Here is a 21,127-nt window from a genome sequence, read left to right on the forward strand (position 1 = left end):
CTTGCGGGGGGGAAGGTAACAATGGTGGAGTAACTTACCTATACTGCGGCGGAGGGCTCCCTTCTGCCTCGCATGTGATGGTAGCCTGCTGGTCTGGGGAATTGATTGGTAAAATGAGGTCACTTGGCTCTGTCCTCCATCTTGGCCCTTGAAATATGACATCCTCTGTACAGGCTGGGGAAAGAGGAGAAAGTCTATGGTAGTACAAGGCAGAAATATTGTCCCTTTGACCTCAAGAGAAAATAACAGAACTCAATAAAAGCATAGATACTGTAAAGACAAATAGTTAATCTTGATGAAAAACAGCAATTTTCTGACACTCATTGTATATTACTTTTTCAACAGTATATAACCTCTAAGTCCCTGAACAATGTTGAAAATCAAAGCAATACATTAAGACAATATTCATGAATTGTTGTGTATTGGACACTGAAAGTAAATTCCATTCACTCTTGTTAAGCATCTCATTCCTATTGGCATCAATTTCACTATATGCTACAGTATTTTTCTGATTGCCCTGGAACCTAAAATAATACAGGAAAACTAATATACTGTTCAAAGTCCATGGCAGTTGTGTGTATTTTGCACACTGAGCCTATTTTTTCATAGTACCAGGCCTCTCTTTGTCATCACATCATCATGATAAATCATTCACATCGTAGATATGATTAATCCACCTCCTTCAAAAGTCCCATGTAAAAATGCAAGAAAACAAAAATAATGTTTTTATTAAGTATTTAGCAAGGTAAGCTGTTTAAGAGACTTTAATGCACTTGCACAGACCTCACACATACTGTACTGAAAATGATGCAATGAAATTGAGGAGTTCAGTATTAATATTGCTAGCAACAATATTATAATGATAGATATTAATTGTTGAGGACCAAAGTTGAGCACTCAGGCTGACTACTGATGTAGAAAGCCAGTTTTCACATCTTTCCTCAGTAATTAATGATTCCTTTCAAGTGACATGTTTGATAAATAAAGCAGAGTGATCTATTTTCAGATCATCTGTGTCATACTATGCATGCACCGGTTAATTGAGGCCATAAGGAGCAGCAGCTTAAAAGGAAAAGATGTGGATCACAAGCTGGTACTAAATGAAAGCAGAGTCAACAGACGGTCAGAGTAGGCCTAATTAATATCCTACTGCTAACAGATTGCAGCATGTGAGTAGTAGTTCTACATGTGGTTTAAATTGGTGATAATATGTCAAGGAATCAGCGCGTATTCCTCTGTGTGACAGGCTGAGGAACGATATAGGACAATGAAGCATGACAACTCTGTGTTTGTTCAGGGATGTGGAGAAACTTGAATGAGCTTAAAACCTAAAAAAAAGGGGGATAAATCTGAAAAGCAGTCACATTTCAAAGGATTGTTGCAGAGTGATCTTTTAATAAATGATCAAACACCTGCACTCCCATCAAATTCATTCACCTTACACTTTGGTTTCACAGCCTCACCCTATTGTGAATTTGAATAAAATGCCATGACAGCCAACATCTGAGGTGTCAGGATATAGAGGCAGACAACACGACACTTCAGATGTCATGATGATTGTTATCAGCTATAGTGATTTTGGAGGGTTTCAAAGACTATGATCAAAACATTGTATAATAACCAGCACCTATAGACAGCAACCGAGGCCCTGTTAAAAACACTTGTCTGTGAGGAAGGTGAGATTGTGTGGACCTCATTCCCATGAGTACTGGGCGTGAATTACCCATGAGCCCATTTGAATAACATTCATTGGGATTTACAATGTCATTTGAACAAGGGGTGACATTCTGGTGGAGTGTCTGCGCTTCTCTTGCTTGAATCCCAGGTGGCCGCACAAGGGCAGAATGAGGCACAGTGGCAAGTAGATTGTGCTAAAATGCAGGGCTGGATTCATTGCATGGATCCTGATAATGATCTGGACAGGCCATAAACAGGAATAGGATTGGGCTCCCAGTCGTCCCTGACAGTGTACTGTAAATGCACTGCAGGACACTGCTCAAGGGAGCGGTGAAGGACATCATACTGGAACACTGTACATGTAATGATTGCAACCTAATCAGTGTAACCCTTTTTTTTTTTTTTTGGTCAGAAATATTTTCTGAGGTTATTAACAACTGCTCTGATTCTGTTTCTCCCACACTAATGGATGAAACTTTATACTGTACAGTATATAACCTCTGCTTGCTACGATATATTTCTAACCTCTAACCTTATATAGATCAATTTATCCTGGGGGTGTGGAACAGCACTTAATTATGATATTAATATGTATTAAATACACAAATTCACTAGATGTTGCATCAACATAAACCATGACGACAAGTGCAGGGAAACTCAAATGTAATATATGTTGAAATATCTTACCTGCAAGGCATCCGGTGATTGATAGCAGAACTATTTGTTTCCATGGTAACATCATCTTTAGTTGCCAAGGGCTAATAGGACTCTCATCCAATTGCTTGTGAATGGAATGCTCTCCCTTGAATGCGAGAATTTTAATCTGAAGGGAAAGTAATTATGGATGTGATTAAAATATGACATTTTGATCCAAATACGACAAGCATTCAACAGAAAAAAACATGATTATAGCACTGCTAAGTTACATAATTGGCTCTTATTATTTTTGGAGTTTCTGCAAGTGAAGAGAAAGTGAATCTTGAGGAAGCGAGAGGCGTCTTGGGGCGGAGCGGGACGGGAGTGCACAATGGCAAACAAAAACCTGAGGACACTACCCGGCAGTGTGATTTTCAGGTGGTGGCACAAACGAAGAAACAGCTGCTAAATGGGTATATTTTCTTTTACTGTGTGTGTTGCTCATCCTGCCTAACAAGCTCAATTCTGCAGCTTTAAAGAGGAGTGAGGAAGGAAATGATTGACCTCAAAAGATACTTCTCTCTCTCTCTATCTCCCTATTTGACTATTAATAGGAGCTGGCAGACTGTGTACCAGCACTCTACAAAACGCCACTTCATACTTTAACAAAGGGTTTGGTGGATGACTGAATGTAAGCAAACTGACTGTTTTCATTTTTATATACAGTACATGCATCACATTCCTTTAGATCAACAAGGAATACAAGAAGGGTACACACTAAAGCAATAAAGATGGCACATTTCACTGTCAGCCATTAGCAGTGACTGACAACAAGACTTTTTTACTGCAGTTTACTTGAAATAGGAAGACCGAAGCCTGTGAAAACAGCTGTGTATCCCATGTGGCTCAGGAGAGACTTTGTCAAACCTGCAGACTGTCCGTCATTAGTGTAACTGTCATCAGAAGAATAGTTGGGAAGCATTGCTGAGTGAGACGTTAGATAAGGTGCAAGAAGCTACTTTCTGAAATACAACCACCTGACATTTGGCAATACTGTGACATTTTTTGGGGGGAGCTTGATTGGCAAAGATTTGGAGAGAACAGCTTTGTTTTTTTAATTTTTGTGGCTTGACCATAGCACGTTTGCACGGGGAGGTTAGCTAGCATTTGTTTTGTTTTGACATTTTGCATTAAGCAAATTGGCAAGATTTTGCCAAGCACAATTGAGGAATGACTTGGTTTTGTCAGAGTTTGAACTGTTCATCAGCAATGGCTGTTAATATAGGGTTATCACTTTTGAAAATACCATCAAACATTATGAGCTGATTTAATTAAAAACTGTTCAGGTGCAGCACTGGTGAGTTAGGTGACTGTTTATCTACACAAACACAAACAAGAGAAAACCAGTGATGTGTTTTACAGCATAAAACTAATTCTGGAGCATTTGGAATTATCAACATTTTATGAATAGAATAATAAATGAGGCTAACCATGACAACATTAGATTAGTCTACTTTCTGAAATGCAACTGCATGATACAGGTGTGATCTTGTTGCTGGTGACTAAGGAGCTAAACAAATCTTAACACAGAAAAATGCATACTATAGGCTACGCTCGGTGCAATCAATTGAATTCAAATGGATGAGGGGCGGTGTTTAGCTCAGTTGGTGGAGCAGCCGCCCCACGTGTCCATTTGCTGTCTCTCTCTCAACTGTGCTTTCCATTAAAAGGCGAAAAAGCCCCAAAAATACACAAAAAAAAAAAATCTAATGGATGATGTGCTGACAAACTGACAGCCCAGGCGTTTTATTTCAATGTAGCATCTCATTCAACAGATGAAATACAGAAAGTATAGGGATGTTGACCGAGCTGGGCTCATTTAACCAGTCAAGTATATAAAATAATTATCGTGATCTTGAGAGCTTGACAGCTTGTGTCAATAATATGATGCCTACAGTACTGTTAGATGTCTGTTTTCATTACTGACCAGCTAGTAGGTGATAATGTTAGCTATCTTGCTATAATCATGATTTAGAATACAGAACAAAAATACATGAAAAGCACTGAAATGAATTCTCTGGTTGTCATATAACCTATTGTCATCTGAGAGGGAGTGCTTTATGGTATGGTTGACTTTTAATGGGGTATTTGAGCCACTGGATTAAAGCAGAAGTAAGTGATCCGGTCGTTTTGGCTAATGCTGCGTTCCAGGCAGGCTTTTGAAATCGTAAATTACAGCTTCAAGTCACAACTTACGATTTTGTAGCGTTCCAGGCAACCCACTCGTGTTTTTCCGACCTGTTCTACCTGTGAAAGTGCACTATAACTGCCACTCGTAACTTCCGACCCATGAACTCGTACCAGATCGAACTGGTACGACTTCACAGGTCGGAAAACTACGAGTTACGAGTTTCCTTGAACGCACCATAACAGTCCTCGTCCCTACGTCACCACATTCACGGCGTCCCTTGGCTGCACACACAGCCCTGCATGCCGTTCTCTCTCCTCATTGGATAAAAACTGTAGGATACGATAAATGTTTTCTCCTCGGCTCAGAGCAGAGCAGAGTGACTGACAGACCCGTGTTTCGGTCCAAACACTCTATGTAAGTGATTGCTGTCGGAAGATATAACTATTTAAGACTTATATTAACACAAATATATCACTTACTTCTGCTTTAAAGACAAGCAGACATTTTTTATAAAAAATATCTGGATATATCATCATATATCAAAAAATTATACTCGACTCTACTCCACTCACCCCCATTACCTTTTATTCTCATAAGGAATGATTTGCTCCATCAGATATCCCTTCTAACCGTGATCAATGGCCTAAATGGCCATTAAAACTTTTCTAATGTGGAAGTGGAACTGAGAGCTTTAAATCTGTAATTGTAGTATCAGTGGCACAGGAGGGGCTTTGCTCAAGCTCTGACCTACATCACAGTAAGTGGAAAGTGATACGCCTCTCAGGATTAAGAATTCAACCCAGCCCCTCATCTTTACAACACAACCCTGTTGTGCGGATTAACCCAGGGCTATCTTTGGAATACTTGAAACAGACCTAAATACTAACCACTCACTTGTTTCACCAACTTGTAATTGTAGGAATGCAGTGGTGGCTCATGTTTTCACGTGAAAAGCATGGCAACATAATCTCATGGAGTATGAAGCACAGCGGAATCAACAGGGGGGTAAATCATCCTATTTGCCTGATCATAACTTAATGGCCAGTGTCGGCTTAGCTCCACTGTCCCGGTGCCAGTAATTGTTCCTCTTCTGGTATAATTGCAGGCACGGGGAGATTCAGAGTGTATTTCCTTGTGTCTTTCAAAATTTAGGGGGCGTTTTGCCACTCTAAAAACCCATCACATTGGATTACACGGTGTGAGATTCTACTTGAGCAAAAAAAATGTCTGCTGCATTTTTCACTTTGAGTGCAGTATTAACCGCCATCCGCTTTCTGGAGGATCCAACTTCATAACCCCAACCCATCAGTCCAAAAAGCATCAAGATCGAGAGAGGAAAATCTCCTCAAAAGACTTTCTTTGCAAGTTGGGTGTTGTGCAGTTCATACCTCAGTTCAGTTGTTTGTCCCTGAAAACAGATTCAGTCTGCAGCCTGTAAAACCTGCAGTAATTTTGTTTTTCTTTGTGTATTTGTTTCTGAATGAATGGTTCATTAAAAGGCACAGTATATGCCAGTCTTTCCAGCTGTTCTGTGAGAATGGTATGTCACCCTGCCTTGAAGAATTTTTAGTGACTCACAGCACCATTTGAGTGCTTTTTCCACTGTTACACAATGCACCGAACAATGTCTTTTCTACAGCATTTTAGGTTTTTCCATAAATCAAACAAACTGCAGTTTAGATCCATTTCCAGAGCCATATAATATGTATGTAGTGAGGACAGTTGAGGGCATTTAAGGAGGTGTATTAAATTTATTTTCATTCTTGAGTTATGGCCAAAAAATATTGACCTCTGATGTTTGACCCACAAATTCACAACAGTCCAAGAAGCTGGTGCCAGATGTGAAGACATCCCTCAAGGTGCTACTGAGCTACTGCATTCACTTCACGAGAACGGGGCGGACAACCTGAAAACATAATGCCTCTGGCCAGGGCTGTCACTGGCACAAAGGCAGAAAAACAGAATGGCTAAAAAAAGAAACAATTGTATCACCCTCAAGCACTTAAAAGCCACCAGTGTCAAATCTTGCAGAGCTGAACATCAGCCGAAGATTGAGCAAATCGCCAAAAAAAAGTAAAAAGAAAAAGTTTTATTTCATTCCGACACCAAGAATAAAAGAGAGCAACTCATTCTGGGCTTTGTGACGATCAAGGTGAGATGGCATTTTCTTTCTTGGACTTTCTCAACTGAAATAATGAGCAAAAGATTGCTCTGCCAAATGTAATGAGGCATCGCACTCACCTCACCTCCACAGAATCTAAACCTAATGGAAGTCATTGGCTAAACACATTCCAGAGTAAATGAGATGACTTCTTGGTTAGTGGGGCTGTTGTTTGGCACATAATTGATAGGAGAGGTGGTTAAAGGCACCCATTTCCCCCCTGAGGGCAACATAATTGCAAAAGAATCTAATAAGGGAGGGACAAAACGAAAGGAGAGAGTTTCTATCATAAGGGTGTGCACGCCCAAGGTCTGTATTCCGATCACATGCAGCACATAAGCAACACAGAGCTGGGAGCTCCACATGTATCAGATCATGCAAGAAAAAAAAAAAAGAATACCAGTGGTGTCTGTGTGTGTATGAATTCACTACAGACTGTGATGCATTCATTTCCATTTAGTTAATGTCTTTATGACTATCTGATGCCATCTCCATTAAATCATTCAGCAGGAGAACCTGGGAGACCATCATCCGCCACCGGGGACGGACTCAATCTGAATGCACAGCTGCTCTGTGCTTTTGCCAATGAATGAAGAATTTACAATCAACTGTGCACTGATACCTCCTAATTTACTCTGACTGACTGAAGACCTGCGCAAGTCTATTTCACGTGAGCCGGGGGGGGGGGGGGGGGGGGGGGGTTGTAATAAATGAATAAGTAAATACCTGCGGTGATTAACAAATAAATGCAGAGCTTAATGTCTGTGTTTCACGGCTTAGGGTAGCAGCAAATAGTTGCAAAATGAAAAGGAGAGGGAGCAAAAGAGGAGTAATTGTTTGGCACTGATTGCACCACAACACTGCAAAAGACCCATCAAAGGTGAGTAAGTAATGCTTCCCATGGCAAATTATGCACTAAGATTTCAAGAAAGAAAAAGGGGGATCTAATGTAATTAATTGCCTAAGACAAACACAATCTCAGCAGCTGTTATATTAACATTAATGAAAGAATTTACTAAATTCATATTAATTCCTGGGATTTCAGTGGCAAGCAGAGTCTTTCCGCCTAAAAGAAAAGAAAAGTAGCCACTTCACATGTGCAAATGTGTTACAATGTGTGTTTGAATACGATGGCATTATTAGAAGTACCGCTAAAGTCATGTTTGAATGCTGGCAGCTACATTACAGCAAATGTAAGAGGCAGCAACATGTGAATAAAGAAGTGAAATGGCACTGGAATCAGCTGCACAGACACGACTGTGCTTTTTACACAAAATGAATAAAAACTAGTTCCACATTTACTTGACATTTGTTTTTGTTTTTTTGTTTTTTTTATCAGATATCTGTTTACCACAGCTTCACTGCACACCTGGGCAGTCATTATACAGCTGTGTATTTTCATGTGAAAAATCATTGAATCCCTGGAAGACAGCAGCAGGACGCCCCCAGTGACTCCCCTGCAATGTTAAACGCGGCTGCATCTCTCAGCTGCTGCCTAAAGCAGGGGCAGGAGAGTAAGTGCACTTAAAAGAGAGGGGAGCAGCGATCCATTTCTCAACCCCATCATCAGCCAGGCACATCCCCAGACCCTCATCCTAGATACAGCCACAAACACATGACTGGAGGTCAAGGATGAGGAGCAGGAGACACTCAGGCAGGCTCTTTACATTTTTTTTTTCCTCCCGATGACATTCAATCCATTTCAGAGCCTTTCTGAGAGAGAAACTGGCTGCACAATGTAAATGCCTCTCTGGTTCAAACAAAAAAGGGGGGGCTTTCAAAGCAAATGGTGCTACAGTACAAACTCATCCCTGCTCTGCCACGGTGGATATTGCTGCGTTATGGAATAATTGACTGCTTGGCTTCAAAGACGTGTTTCACCTCTCATTTGGCTACTGCCTGTTATTCTCAAAATATGTGCAAAGGATCTATAAATAAACATGAACAGGGGGGAGAATGATTACAATCCCTGATGAATACCAGGGTACCTTGTAGATGAAGCAGGATGAACATTTTCCTGTCTATTATGTAGTCTGCATGGACAAAAAAAGAGTAGAGAAAAAATAGCAGACCACTTGTCCAAATATTTAGTTTCCGAGATCAATTAGAGTAAGGCTCTATTGTTAGGGTCATTTCTTCAGAAGGCTGTAACTATCATTATCCTGTGATCATTTTTCATATATATATATATATTTAAAAAAAAAGAAATGCTCCACAAATATCAGAATATGATGGCATAAGAGGACATTCAGATACAATTAAATGACCATTTAGAAAATCCGCATGAGCTCAGGCTGCTTTCCCTCTGCAGAGACTCCAATAATTGCCTTAAACAAGTTAGACAGAGAGCTTTTCTCCAGGCGGACAGTCCTGATGCCGTGGCTCCGTGTTAGTGAGCAGAGCAGCGCCATATGGACTTTGTCCTAGATGAGGGAAATGAGCCCCAACAGCGGAAATCCCAGTAGGACCATCGAAACCATTTGAGGCTCATCTAGAAACACAATCATGAGCATCATGCATGTGCGACCACTATCAGCATGCCACGCGCTCTGCCTCAGAAAAGAGGATAAAGACATTCATGTCACACATGGAGGTGGCTTTTGGGAGTCATTTTCATGCAATAAGTTATATTTTCCTACAAAGAAAAGGCAAACTTAACACAACACCGTTCAAATAAGAAATAAAAATAAAATAAAAAGCAAGACAATTAGGAGTAAGGTGTGATGATTTCTCACCGGGTACTCACTTGTTCTAGGATGCAATTTTTTTCCTCTTCATTAAACTGCTTTGATTGTAATCCCACTGTCCGTCAGATGCGGTCGTTTGTGGATCTAGTGAGCGGGTAACATTTCTCACAGCAACTCTTGTCCTTTTCAGAAGCCAGAAGAAGAAGAAGAGGCTGCTGCTCCAGCACTATGAGGTTTTTTTTTTTTCTTTTCTTTTTTGCGCTCTGCACTTAATGCTGCTCCGTCTAAGTGCGTCTCTCTGTCTTTATAGAGGATGGGACTAAACCAGTGTCCCCCACCTCGGTAAATTCCACAGTGAGAGAATTCACTGGCTGAGGGGCTGGTTGCGCTGCTCGCTGCACGCTGGGATGTTCCTCGACCTCCTCAGATTACACTCCGCAAGATGCTGCCAAGAAGCAGAGAGGACAGCGGTGCCTCAGAGCGGACACACTCACATCGTGCGCATCCCCGGGCTCTGCTCTCTTTGTGCGCAGGCTGAAGCGCCCACTGGTGACGCGTGAAAACACCCATCGCAGCACAGTAATACGCCACCAGCCTATGGGCACCTGCCATTCCTTTGCGTTTAAGTGAGTGCACATTTGATCTCGGGATATTTGTCGTTATAGGACGAGCAGAGATCAAGCAGAAAGTATTTTAGAGGGAAACCTGCAATTTGTTAAAACAGAAGAGAAAGAGGGACTCCATAGAATATGAAGAAAATGAACTAAATATGATTATTGACCACCACAACTACACAGTCTTTATCTGATCTCAGTAAACAGCATGTTATTTGGTGAACTGGTGTGGTGATTGTGTAACGGGTTTAGTAAATTGCGGCTTCTGCTGATCAATACAATCAGAGGAGAGGGTGGATTTTGTTTTAAGAAAAGTGGTGTGTGTTGTGTAATAGTGAGACTGCCCCTTCGTTAAAACCTAGTCATCGAACTTAATAATCACGAATCGCCTTAATCTGCTGTGGTAGAATGAGCCCACATGCAGCAGACAGAGTAGACTCGTGCAGAGTGTGAGGATCTCATCCTGAACACAATTGCACAAGTACAGTAGCTACAAACTCGATGTGCGGGGACCACACAGACAGGTGCTTTAGTGGCTTTTGGTCTATTAATATGGTGTCACCTAATTTAAATTTCATTGTTTTCATGATGCAACCATCCGAAATCATTCAGTGTTTTGGGTGAGTGTTTTTTTTTTCATTTCCTCCCCTCGCAGCTCCATTCAAAGTCTTAGCTCCGCAAGGGCATTCGATCACATGCTTATTATAAACACAGAGGCGAATAAAATGGGATTCCTGTTAAGTATACACACCTAAGGAGCTAGATTCTTGTTTTGGCCAAACACATAGGTGGACACATGAACCAAAATTATGTCTTTGCATCTAAAGCTCTTATTAGGTCCTCTTTGTTTAAAGCTGCACCATATCAGTATTTCCATAGTAACATCAGTTCAGCTGCAGTCAATTAGTAACTCAATAGGCTTTATGCACAGCTCCACTACTTCCTGAACTTAAGCCAGCTCCTTTATTTCCTGTCTTACATTATTGGACAAACTGATTAATCCAGGTGTGTCTGAGCACACCTGGATTAATTAATAATATTAATTATTGACTCTGATATCTGTCATTGCTTTGTTTAAGGGTTAAGGGTTTCCTGTTTTGCTGACCAGTAGCATTGAGTCAAAAGTAAAGCTGACTCTTAATATTTGATCAAACCTGATGCGATTGATGAAAAGAGTTTTAGTGAAATAAGTTTGTATTGGTCTGTTGATAAAAGCCTTACTCCAAAGAAAGTGACAACACTCACTCACCCACTCATTCTTCATCTTTCATCTGGCTGCTCTCCACCGTATAGTAATGTAATCAAGTGTACTGGATTCATCTGTTAAAAAACAAAAAAAATATATGGGACACAGAGACAGTAGAAGGATCTACTATATTTTTACTAACACACTACAACAACTGTGAACTACCTCAAAAAAACAACCTGTAAACAGAGAATGGTACAGCGGGGGTTACATTAATTACATACCAGCATGTTTGACAAGAAATCCAAACTCTGGAATCATTTTGAGAGAGTAAAGGATGGCTGTAATTAAGGAATTGAGTAAACTTTGAAACATGTCAGATATAGCCCTGCTTGCTGTAACATATACTTGCTCACGCCAACACATTTAGAGTCATTACACTGTCTTTGACAGCCACCTTGCAGACGCTTGCAAAGTCTGTATCTTAAAGAAAATGTTGGCAGCCTTACTTATAACAGCCCTGGTCTCAAACTATATTTTGACTCTTGCCAAAAATATATATTTCAAATAAATCCAATCATATCATAAATGTTCTGCCAATAATGGCTACTGGTTCACTTAAAATATTAGAGCAGGAAATTAAAGTTTGTTTGTTAAAGCAGAAGTAAGCGGAATTTTTGTGTTAATATAAGTCTTAAATAGTTATATCTTCCGACGGCAATCACTTACATAGAGTGTTTGGTCTGAAACACGGGTCTGTCAGTCACTCTGCTCTGCTGTAAGCCGAGGAGAAAACTTTCCTTGTATCCTACAACCTTTATCCAATGAGGAGAGAGAACGGCATGAAGGGGCGGTCCTCTCTGTCTGTGCAGACAAGGGATGCGCTTGAATGTGGTGACGTAGGGACGAGGACCAATAGATCCATGATGAGGGTGGGGACTGCTAACTCCATCGGCTGACAAGAAGTTAGCCAAAACGACCGGATCGCTTACTTCTGCTTTAACTTCAATTTTAAATCATTATTAACTTTCTAAGTACATGATGTCAGGCTCACACACTTTGTCGAAGAATTTAAAACAGGTGATTGTTTTGTGTGAGTAGGATAATTAATTCTACCAATCAATATATTTAATTAAAATCTGCTAACCCTTATTGCAACTGACAGGTTAGTATTGGATTTGTATACTGAAATTCAATGATAGTGTAAGCTTTTCTTAGTTAATAGAGAGAGATGGATTGGAATCATTGTCATATGCCCCGAATCAACTTTGTTATTCGGCTGAGGAGTCATCATTTTTTGTCGGGAGATGGAGACCAAAACAGACCTAAAAAAGAGAAAGGGCAGAAATATTTCACCTACCGTCATTAGGTGCCCAGATATACAACTTCAAATAAAATCTAACAATGCTCCCTGAGTGCTATATGTAGGCAATAAATGTTTCCAAAGACATACATTGTATACATTTTGTGAGATGAATTTTCTGCTGCCCCAAGTGGACAGAAATGATTACAGCTCCTTTAACCATATATCTAGAAATAAAATATCATCAAATAGATTTTTTCTGTAATCCATGAAAGTAAGTTAAAGCAGATATCAGTGGAATGTTTTTGTTAATATAAGTCCTAAATAGTCCTATTTTCCGTCAGCAATCACTTACATGAAGTATTTCAGCCTAAACACGAGTCTCTCCGTCACTCTGCTCTGCTGTAACCCGAGGAGAAAATTTTCCTTGTGGGATACAAGTGTTATCCAATGAGGGGAGAGAACGGCATGAAGGGCTGTGTGTGCAGCCAAGGGATGCGCGTGAATGTGGTGACGTACCACGAGGACCAATTGATGCCTGACAAGGGCGGGGGCTGCTAACTCATGGTGCGTTCAAGGAAACTCGTACTTTGTGTTTTTCCTTCCTGTGAAGTCATACCAGTTCGATCTGGTACGAGTTCACGGGTCGGAAGTTACGAGTGGCCGTTATGGGGAACTTTCACAGACAACAGGACGGTAAAAACACGAGCTACGGGTTAGCTGGAACGCTACCAAGTCGTAGTTGTGACTTGAAGCTGTAACTTACGGTTTCAAAAGCCTGCCTTGAACACAGCATTAGCCGAAACGGCCGTGCCGATGATATCTGCTTTAAGATACATTTGATACCAATAACTAAATAACAAATAACTTCAATTATATTGAAGGGCATCACTCTCTGGAGATTGAAATTGATAACACAGGACTTCCTCCTCAGAGATATCTTATCCAATCTTGTCATCCTTTCACAGGAACAGAATTACATTGTACTGTAAGGCTTTGTTTCCATGAAGGAATTCAGTTTGCAGTATATTCCAGCCTCAATGTAGGCTGATGTGGTGCAGTCTGTATCCAAGTAGCCTGAACAACAGTGGGATCAAACACACAAGGCTCATTATCATCAAATCTAAAAAAAAAAATAAAAACACAGAGCTGCCAATTTAGCTCTTTTTAACCATTTTATCCACAGCGATCTGCTGGATGGCGCAGCGGTGTGTGATTTTCAAGTTCTCAGCCAGAGCGTAAGGGCCTGTGTTACTTTTTATTAAAAGTGGCTTTCTCATTTTCAAAACTCTTCATAAGCCGTGCCAGCGATTCACTTTCAAGTTTAAGGAAGCCTTGAAAGATGCATTGGAAAATAGGCAAAAGAAAAGAGAGGATGGCAGACTTTCACCCTCATGTTTCACCATTTGTCACTCATCACACTAAATAAATCTCCCTATCACTCCATAGATAATTGCTGTTAGTTTTATCTGGTGCAATCCATTTGATTGACTTAAATATTAAAATGATGGAGATATGAATATTTAATGTTTCTGGGCACAGGATATCTCCAGGGGGTTTTCAGAGAGACTGATGGAAAATACAGAGGAGGTGAAATGCCATTAATTAAAGTAATTTGGTATCTTATTGGTTGAGGTGTGTAGGAGTGGGGGTTTGTGTTTGAATAAATGACAGTTCAAGGTCAGCAGAGATCTGAGGCCACTTGCATACATTGCTACTGCAGATAATGTGCCTATATGTCCACTGGTGGTGAAATTGGTAACTTAACTATTTTCCATCTACAGTTAAATATCAGTTTCATGGAGCAGAATGCCTATTACAGTGTGATGGAGCAAAACACCCTTGGTCAACCGGTCTAGCGCTCTTTTTGAGACAAATTTAAACTCTGACCTTCCTATGGAGGAAGCCTCAAGAAAATTAATGCTCATTGTCACTTAAATGATGGTGTTGCATTTCACTTTTTATATTGCAACTCAGCTGTAAAGCTGCAAGAATTTCTATGTTTGCATCATTTCTCCTCCTCGTGGTGACATAATACTGTGACTTGATATTAAACAGTTGAACCATTAACTGTTTTATATTTGATTTTCACTTCTTCCTTTACATGCTCATGGCATTTTCACATGTCATGTAATATTATTTGCAGAGTTTTACAGGTTTGGTGAAAATGCCATCATGCACAACAGTGTACATGATCTGTAAGAGTGAATATTGAAGTGAACAGGCCATTCAATCCCCACTAAAACTGACCTCTGTTCAGCAGTCACTGTCCTCACAACCAGCAGCCCTGTCAGCAGTATAGCAGCTGAGGAGCTGGGGCAACAAACCTCAACAGACAGACTAATGTTACAAATGTATTTATTTTTTTAATTAGGCTCCATTACAGTAGGAGTAAGCTGGAAGTTAAGTGCTTTTTATTTACTATGCCCTTTGTAGCAGCAGGGAAAACCTAGAGAGTATTCAGAAAGCGCATATCCACAAATGTTGTCAATCATACCTAGATAAACTCACATCATAATACTGTAAACACCTTTGCACATGTTAAGACTTTGCTAAATGTACCAGAGAAACAAAGACTCAGAGCATAAAAGGCGATCTGCTTTGTGTGTCAGATGAGTGAATGATGTCAAAAGCTGCTTTTTGTGTGGACTGGTCTGTACTGTTCCAGAGAAACAAGAGCCATGTTGATAGTTGACATGACTATAGTTACAGAAATGTATTGAAACAAAAGTTTAAAATACATACATACACTATTCCCTTCTGTTTTTTTCTGGATATTTCTACATTTAAGTTTTTGCCATTGAGGTTCCCATCATGCTTTGGGGTATGTGAAAAGAGTGTGGGATGTCTAACTGAGGGTTTGTCCCAGTACTCGCACTTGCAGTCTTGAACACATGAGTGCGCATTTGTGTTCCCCTCAAGTAGTGGGCAAATGTGTCCCACATCTGGAAAATGGCAAAGCACAGCACACTTCAGCTCACACTCAATGCACATTTATCCTAATAATTTTTTTGGAGCAGTAGCCAGAGCTTTTTCACCAGCCCAGCTGGTGGCTGTATTGCACTTATAGGCTGGTTTTAGGTCTGAAAATAAGCAACGGACATTAAAAGGCTTACGATCATGACTTTAATGGATTTAAAGGGGCTATTTGTATATTTTCTTTGCTCCAAAATGTGTTTTCTTTCTGGGTGTGGGTGGTTAGTGAAGGTCTCTTGACAAGATGGCAAAAGATAGTTCTGCTCCAACAAATACCTGGATCCTAGACCCAAGTCTGATCCATGTACTTCGACATCTGGGTATAGAGACCACCTCTTATAGTATAATATGGAATACTACTATACAGTACTATACTATACTATACTGGTAAACAGTTGATAATGCTATGGTGAACAATGTATTAACAGGAAAACTTAACTTTCAAATAGGTCCTTTAACATGAATTATAATTTTCAGATCCTCCACAGATAGTTTTCACCTAATATTGAAACCTATCATCTGTTATCCCTGATAAAACTGAAGAAAAATGGGTATGTAAGGACAAGGACTTTGTTGATTCAAAATATCACATAATGTCCCATTATGTATGTGAAACCTCCAGTATATGTGCTTCAAGATAACTTCATGTAATTGTTTAATTCATGTATTACTCATCTCAGCTCCTGAATGGACTGTTTTTTCCATTGTCATTAACTGAAATATTGTGTGGTTCATTCACCTCATTTTTTCCCTGCGAGGGAACACATGAAGCCAACACAGCATCTCAGCTTGAGTGAGCCATATGTTTACATTTGTGTGAGTGACAGGGTGTCCTCATTAACCAGTGTGCTTCAATAAACCTCCTGGGTACTGTGAGCAATAACTGGGCACAATTCACACAACTCACACTTCGTTACTGGCAAATACAGTGCATGGTTTTTCTAGACAATTTTCTATATTAGAAAAAAAAGCATGGATAGAACAGTTACAAGGGTCCTCTAGTTAAATTATTCCTACAAGGACAACAGATGTTAGCCTAATCCTCGGTATGCTTTGGAAAGGCAGAGATAATTTGGAAATCAGTGATTTCACTTATACAGAATAATGTGTGTTCTAGTTAGACTGAGTTGTGACTGCGACACAAAGCAGGGGCAGTGCCAAGACTTTCTCCAACAGTTGTTGGGTTGATGGAGGCTGTTGCACCAAATTGGGGAATTCTTAAAGAGGCCATATGTTGGAATAAACATATGCAAATTTGTTTTTAAGAACTTTTTTTTTAAAGGAGGTGAGAAGACTGAAAAGTTTACAACCAGCTACCACAACTCTGAATGTTGTGCTGTTTTGTAGCCGACTGGCTCCTCTGACACCCAGAGCAGAGGGTGCACAGACAGAATACATTTCATGTCTAATTATTAAAGGCTCAAGCACTTCCTTCCTCTTTTCATTCTTTGATTTGAACTTATTTTTCTGAAAGGACACTGTGTGTGAAGAGAAGTTAGAGAAACAAAAAAAAAGTGGAAAGTGATCAGACAGATGAAAAGCACCTGAGGGTGTACAGTGCTTCCCAGTGAGGTACATGGCTTTGACTGGTGAGTTTTTTAAGCTCCACGCTTGGCAGCATACAGTACAGTACAGTACAGCTTTGATTGTTCTTACTGCCAGTCCTCTGTTTGGAGGTATCAACAACCACTGGCGAGAAGAATACTTTATGTTTTGTTGGTGCACTTTGGGGTCTGCGCTGCAAAGACAAACCAGGAGAGGTGGGTATCAACTCACTGTGAACTTGTCAAGTGAAGCAAGTAGAAGTGGGGAAAAAAATGGATAAACACAAAGACCGCAAAAACCAACATACTATACAGTTGTTCTTATATAATGCAAAAGATCCTAAAGAAGCAAATCAAATTGTATTTAAACATGAGGTCAGACCTGTATTAAGCTTAAATGTACTTTACTTAAACAAGTTAAGAAACAGGCAGGGTTTTACTAATATTAGGATTGTTATTATTGTTCAATACGTCATTTTAATACAGAATACTTAATCATGTCTGTCTGCAGTGAGACAGCTAAATAAAATCAAATAGTTAAGATACACTGGAATTCAAGAGAACGTGTTAAATAGAGAAAAAATGAACAACAATCAGTAGAGAATGCACAGATCAGCTGTGTTTTGAAGTGTTTAAAAATATATCTGATAACATGAAGTTCTTTTAAAACTTATTTTACATTAAAGTCAATATATTTACTGTAACACAGTAACCAACAACCCTGCACAAAAGAACAGGCAGAAGAAGAGGGAGAGGCAGTGAACACAGGAGGAGAGCATTGGTAATAAAGACAATTTTGTCATTTTTGACACTGGCTTTAGTTTAGTTTTTTTATGTGAAAGCTATTGTGTTACACACTGTGACATGTGAGTGTATTGTAGCTCACAATTCATATTGTGTCTCAGATGAAATAAGGTAATTGAGGTCTGTGTTTATTTATTTATTTATTTTCATTAATATTGGAGTGAACGGTGTGCTGCGTGGTGTGGTGCAAACTTAACTTAATGTTATTTGCATTTGATGTTGAAGAAAGTGCATGGCAGCAACTTTGATTTGACATCATGTGGAGACCAGAATGGGGGCTGGAGGCAGCGGGTTGCTCCTGGCACTATAACAACCCTATAAACGATCTACTTAGTTTAGTTTATTATTACGGGACAGTGTACAATACCATTAATCAAGAACAGAGAAGAGATGGTTGTACCAGATTTAGCCACTAGGGCTAATTTCCATCTGTAGTCCTGTACTCTGATATCAAACTCCAAAAGTAGAAAAGGACAGGCCCTGTAAACAATAAGATGTGGCAGCTACGCTTTGCTTTAACGAAGAAAAAAGAAAACAACTAACAATGAGTGACAATAAAGGTTTTGCAGAACACTGAATCTTTATAGTCTGCAGAGAGGCACAGATATAAGAATTACTGTAACTGTTTTTGAATTTCACTTTTGGCCTTTGGATTCCACTTAACTGGATTTGTTTCATCCTCTGTGCTTTCTTTTGTTTAATAAATCACTGAACTGTACCAGCCCAGTTTTTGTTATTGTCTACACTTGGGTACTGAAATAACTATTCTGACCACAACCAAAAAAACAAACATAAACTCTATTATAAGTGTAAAGAAGCTATGATAAATCCTTGCCAACAATTACACAGACAATCGTTACGATCTCGAGGGGCCCCTGGGCATGTGTCAGTTCCCCACTGCTCTGTGAAACCTACAAGGATTTGTTGCGATCCTCCATTGGCAGTAGACTCCTAGCTAATTCTCTGTTTCATTTTATACAACAACTTATCTCATGTTTTGTAGTCAAACAGCATCGTCTGTCTTCTATGTTGTGATGTCTGCTGCACAAGTGCTCTCTTTGTTGTAACGTAGCAGGAATTGTCAGGATGCACTTCAGGAAGAAGTAGTTGTTGCGTATGATGTGGAGTGTCTTGTTTCAGTCTGAGACAAGAGTTTGACAGTTGTTTCATCACATGCTGCAGTGCCTCTCATTGGGACACGTCTTCAATTGAAAATCCAACTCCTGTTTGGTGTTGCAACAGCCTAAGTACTGGCAGCATGTTTCCACTTACAGCACACGTTAATCAACTGTGTCGACAGGAAATGTAAGGGCTATTTGTTTTGTATCATTTCAGTTTGCATTGGAAGTGACACTCGGTGCCTGATGCATCGTGCCACCTGCTAAATATTGTTTAACACTGTTACATGTGGTTGTCACTGACGAGTAAGCTTATTCACTGGCTCTTCAAGGACAGCTGAACATTTTCATCTGCGCATGCTTGATCCTCTCAGTGACCTCCACTGCTTTGTTGGTTTTCATTTCCTTAAGTAAATAAATGGGAAGCTTTATTTTTACATTAATGTGCCAAAGGTCTACTGTGGTGGCAGCCAAGTGGGATTTATCATTTCAAAAGGAAGGAGACCATTTTATGTTTAAGGAGTTGTTTGAATGTGATCATTTGTATATGCTTAATATGATACAACCACCTTCAAATAATTTACTTACTGTAGGTAAGCGGAATATTTGTGTTAATATAAGTCTTAAATAGTTATATCTTCCGACAGCAATCACTTATATAGAGCGTTTGGTCCGAAACACCGGTCTGTCAGTCACTCTGCTCTGCTGTAAGCCGAGGAGAAAACTTTCCTTGTATCCTACAACCTTTATCCAATGAGGAGAGAGAACGGCATAAAGGGGCGGTCCTCTCTGTGTGTGCAGCCAAGGGATGCGCGTGAATGTGGTGACGTAGGGACGAGGGCGGGGACTGCTAACTCCATCGGCTGACAGAAAGTTAGCCAAAACGACCGGATCACTTACTTCTGCTTTAAAGGAGAACTATGCAAGTCCTGCCACTTTCCTGCTGTTTTGCTAACCCTCCTCCGGCCACGTGCATCCGTTTTCAACGAAGCCAGCGAGAAAGCAATCCATGGAGTGGCGATGGATAACGTTATTTATCATATACTGTATGTGTTACGATGTGTATATTTGTGTAGTCTTACCTGTCATAAACAAGAGATGAGGGGTTACTGGGCATGTTTGCGTCGCTGTACCACTGAGACGAGAGCTGGAACACTGGGTTGGATGTGTTGATCTTGCAAGGTGGAAGACAGAGAGCCTCCATTCTCCCTGTAACAAGTTACAGGTCATCACAATTCATCCTAAGCTGTTTGATTAAGGTAAAAATGTAGCATAGTTAAGATAAAAATCTTGCATTGTTCCTTTTTTTAAGAACTTGAAATAGGAAAACACCAAGGCCGAGAACACAGTGCTTCTGTGACATGTGTGAAATAGCTGCAGATGTCTATGTTTTCATTCTGCTGCTCATGTACAATTGCTCTGTAGGTTTGGTGTATCACATATTTTTCATACATGAAAAATGGAAATCATAGCCAGATATGTTGATAGTCTTTATTGACTTATATATTATTGACATCATACCAACATTTTACAGTACAAACTTCATACTTTCCACTGTGATTTAAATGCATAGGCAGAATTGAAATATGGCACAGACATCAATAAATCTAAATGTATTGGTTAACCATATCAGTGGCATTTGAACAACATTTTCAGTCTAAAATAAATTTGAAATGTATTTACAATGAAAAAAAACACCATTTATGTAGCGGGGTGATGGCCATAATTAATCCAAGGCAAACATTTAAAAAATTAAGCTGTTATGTAGTCACCATGCACACGCACAGAGCCAATGTGGCGTAAAGCTCAGAAACTGTCACTTAAAGGACAATTCCAGGCGAATTCAACTCAGGGGTGTATTTTCATATCATTTTAGGTCTAAAAGAATGAATCTGAAGATTTTCAGTTTAATCGCTCCTGTTTTGCGGTAGTTGCGTCTGTCCGCGCATCACCACGGCAGCAATGAATGGGAGTGGATGTAAGTTCCGCTGTTTAGGCTGTTTCCAGCCCTCAAAGCCGCATTTTTTTTCCACAGACAGCGTCAGATGGCGACTCAAACATGCATCGAGAAGTTTATTTACTTCAAGCAAGCCGACATGTTTGTAAAACTAGATCTAATTCAAAGTCTCCCGGAGTCTCGCGCAAGACCCAGTTGCCGTGCTCGGTGTGTTCAGGTGCAGTGGGAAAAGCTACCGTTTGTGTCATAAACACAGGAATATCAACTCTTTAC

General features: G+C 40.0%; 1 protein-coding gene across 1 annotated transcript in view; it reads right to left on the reverse strand.

Annotated features, from left to right (window-relative positions):
* cntn3b (contactin 3b) overlaps positions 1–9,880 on the reverse strand; it is a 52,405-nt gene extending 42,525 nt beyond the window's left edge. The window contains exons 1-3 of the mRNA XM_085776449.1: positions 9,412–9,880; positions 2,365–2,500; positions 39–174 (exon numbers count right to left, since the gene is read on the reverse strand). Of these exons, the coding sequence (XP_085632575.1) occupies positions 39–174; positions 2,365–2,419 (191 nt within the window). The 5' untranslated portion in view covers positions 2,420–2,500; positions 9,412–9,880. The remainder of the gene's footprint in view (positions 1–38; positions 175–2,364; positions 2,501–9,411) is intronic.
* Positions 9,881–21,127: the final 11,247 nt, after the last annotated feature.

Source organism: Trachurus japonicus, chromosome 5 (assembly GCF_045865225.1).
Source record: "Trachurus japonicus isolate A0001 chromosome 5, Traja_1.0".
Lineage (NCBI taxonomy): Eukaryota > Metazoa > Chordata > Actinopteri > Carangiformes > Carangidae > Trachurus > Trachurus japonicus.